The following is a 2725-nucleotide window of genomic DNA, read 5'->3' as shown; positions in this document are numbered from 1 at the left end:
CCCCAGCATCAACCTGCTGGGTTCAGGCGATCCTTCCGCCTCAACCTTTCAAGTAGCCGGAACTACAGACACACACTACCACGCCTGGCTAATTTTTGATTTATTGGAGAGACAAGGTCTCACCAAGTTGCCCAGGCTGGTTTCGAACTCACGGGCTCAGGCAATCCACTCACCTCGACCTCCCAAAGTGCTGGGATTACAGGCTGAGCCACCAAGCCCGGCCCCAAAAAGTAAAAAAATGCATGCTTTTGAGGGGTGTTTGGATAACTTATATTTTCTGAATGACTCTAACTTTAATTCCATATTCTGCATTTTAGTTTTTGTCTTAGCATTAATCTAGATTCTGCTCTGTGCCTCCTTAAGTTTGAGCTATCACATACTAGTCAGGAATTGAACAAAGATGGATAACCACTCTGAGATTTTCCCTGTGCACATTAATAAATTTGTATGTCTGTTCTCCTATTAAAAAAAAATTGCAAAGTCTGGAACAAAGGAGCATCTGAGTGGAATCACAAGCGTCAAAGCAGCAGGGGACTTTGGTTACTCTTTCTCATCCCTTTAATCATGTGTTTTACAGAGGAGGAGTCAGACCCATGGAGCAGATGTCTGAAGGTTCTACGGCTGAAGCCTTTCAGTATTTTTTAGATTAATTGAGATGTTTCATGTATATTTCTTGCTTGCTTTATTTGTAGCATGCACTTAATGAAGTTGATCCTGGTGATTGGCAGAAATTTGTGAAGACAGGACTCAAGTAAGTTGATTTTATTTTCTTGGTGCCATTTAGTAAAGGTGTGAATGTTGTAGATCAAGCAAAGTCTCTTTTATAGCTTGTTACTGGCATAATACAGATGGTGGAGCAGATATCATCATCATGTTAAGAGATCAAGGATGAGGATTGGTAAAGTTAAATGATTTGCCTGTTGACACATGGGATGCTTCTAATGATGAAAGAAACAGCATTTTTAAAAAATGAAATATTTTAAAAATATAAGAATGTGCAGATAATAGTAGCAGCCCCCATATTTAATAAATGCTGACAACTTTGTATTTTTGTCTGTTTCATTCTTATTCTTCCCTAAAAGGAAGGTTGTAAGGTTGTACTTGGTCTCATGCATGTGTATTTTATATTTTATGTGTCTTTTATATTTTAATGCTTTCTGTGTCCGGTTTTCTTGGGGTTTTTTTTGAGTCAAAGTCTCACTTTGTCACCCAGGCTGTAGGGCAGTGGCATGCTCATGGCCACTGCAGCCTCGACCTGCTGGGCTCAGTGATCCTTCTACCTCAACCTCCCAAGTAGCTGGAGCTATAGGCACGTGCCACCACACCTAGCTAATTTTTTAATTTATTGTAGAGATGAGGTCTCACCAAGTTGACCAGGCTGGTCTTGAACCCATGGACTCAGGCAGTCCTCTCACCTCGGCCTCCCAAAGCGCTGGGATTATAGACGTGAGCCACTGTGCCCGGCAGTATATTTTTAAACAATAATATTATTTAGTGCGTTTAACATTTTACACAGAGATATCATTCTTTATGTGTCCTTTGGTCACTCAGATGTTTCTGATTTGTCCTTGTTGATATATGTAGATCTAAGCCATTTATTTTTACTGATTAATTTAGTCTTCTGACTATATTCCATCTTCTTTAGCTAGTCATCTGCTGATGGACATCTAGACTGTTCCTTCAGTTCTCCCTATTTCATCTCAGTCCTCCAGTATCTGTCACATGTCTCTTAGTACAGGGAGCAGTATTTTGGGATGGGGTAGGAGGGCTTACTAGCCACTAGTATGGTCACACCTTCAGTTCTAGTACTCAAACTGCTTTCCAATTTGTACTTCCAGCAGGGTGTATGCGAGAGTTCATTTTCTCTCACATGGTTAGACTTTTTACTTTTGGGCAATTGTCAAAACTATAGTGTAGTCAGAAAACAATATTTTGTTCTGCCTATTATTTTCATTTTCCTGATCATTTGTGAACTTGAAACACTAAGAGACAAATATTTTACACAGGAGGAAAGAAAGAAGTGGAGGTGGGTCTCAGGTTAATGACAACTATAGATTACTATCACAGAATGGTGACATTTTTTCAGTCTTTGGCTAATTTGTGTTTCTGGAGTACCCACCACCTGCTAGGTGATTCTTTTTTTTTTTTTTTTTTAAGTAGGATTTATTGAGAGGACAGAAAAGCTCCCAGACCAGGAAGGGACTCTAGGGGGTTGCCTTTCTAGGTGATTCTTAAAGCCATTAGTGTAGGACTGAGAAACTTGTTTTTTCTAGGACATGGTTGCTTTTCTTTCTGCAATGGATTTTGCGGGGATTTAAGACATAGAAGGCTTCTGAACTGCTTGATGGAAGTTCTGATTAATAGGATGTGAGGAGAGAGAAGAGCTGACTGGGCAAGGTGGGTTGGGGCATCAAGTGTTGTCTTTCTCAGACCCAGCTGTTTTGATGCCTCTTCGCATTTCCACTCAGCAGGAAGTTTGAGTCATAAAGGAAATAATGCTCTGTGTCCCTCCCTTGTTTCCAGAAGTTCTCACTGTGAGGGTGGACAGAATGTAATAGAGCATCCGTGATGCCATGTCGTTGGTAGACTCTAGATGATGGGGGTAGTCACTGTAAAATTCTCACCTTGGTTCTATGTTTGAAAATGTTAAAAGCCAGGCTTGGTGGCTCAGCCTGTAATCCTGCGCCTTTGGGAGGCTGAGGTGAGTGGATTGCCTGAGCCCACG

General features: G+C 41.0%; 1 protein-coding gene across 1 annotated transcript in view; it reads left to right on the top strand.

The window, feature by feature from the left end:
* Nucleotides 1-2725, top strand: part of URB1 (URB1 ribosome biogenesis 1 homolog (S. cerevisiae)) — an 81885-nt gene that overhangs the window by 48254 nt on the left and 30906 nt on the right. Inside the window, exon 25 of the mRNA XM_008068455.2 lies at nucleotides 693-751. Coding sequence (XP_008066646.1) covers nucleotides 693-751 — 59 coding nt within the window. The remainder of the gene's footprint in view (nucleotides 1-692; nucleotides 752-2725) is intronic.

This window comes from Carlito syrichta, unplaced genomic scaffold, assembly GCF_000164805.1.
Source record: "Carlito syrichta isolate Samal-C Ts95f unplaced genomic scaffold, Tarsius_syrichta-2.0.1 Scaffold310961, whole genome shotgun sequence".
Lineage (NCBI taxonomy): Eukaryota > Metazoa > Chordata > Mammalia > Primates > Tarsiidae > Carlito > Carlito syrichta.
Note: the sequence above shows the minus strand (reverse complement) of the source record. Positions and strands in the feature narration are given on the sequence as shown.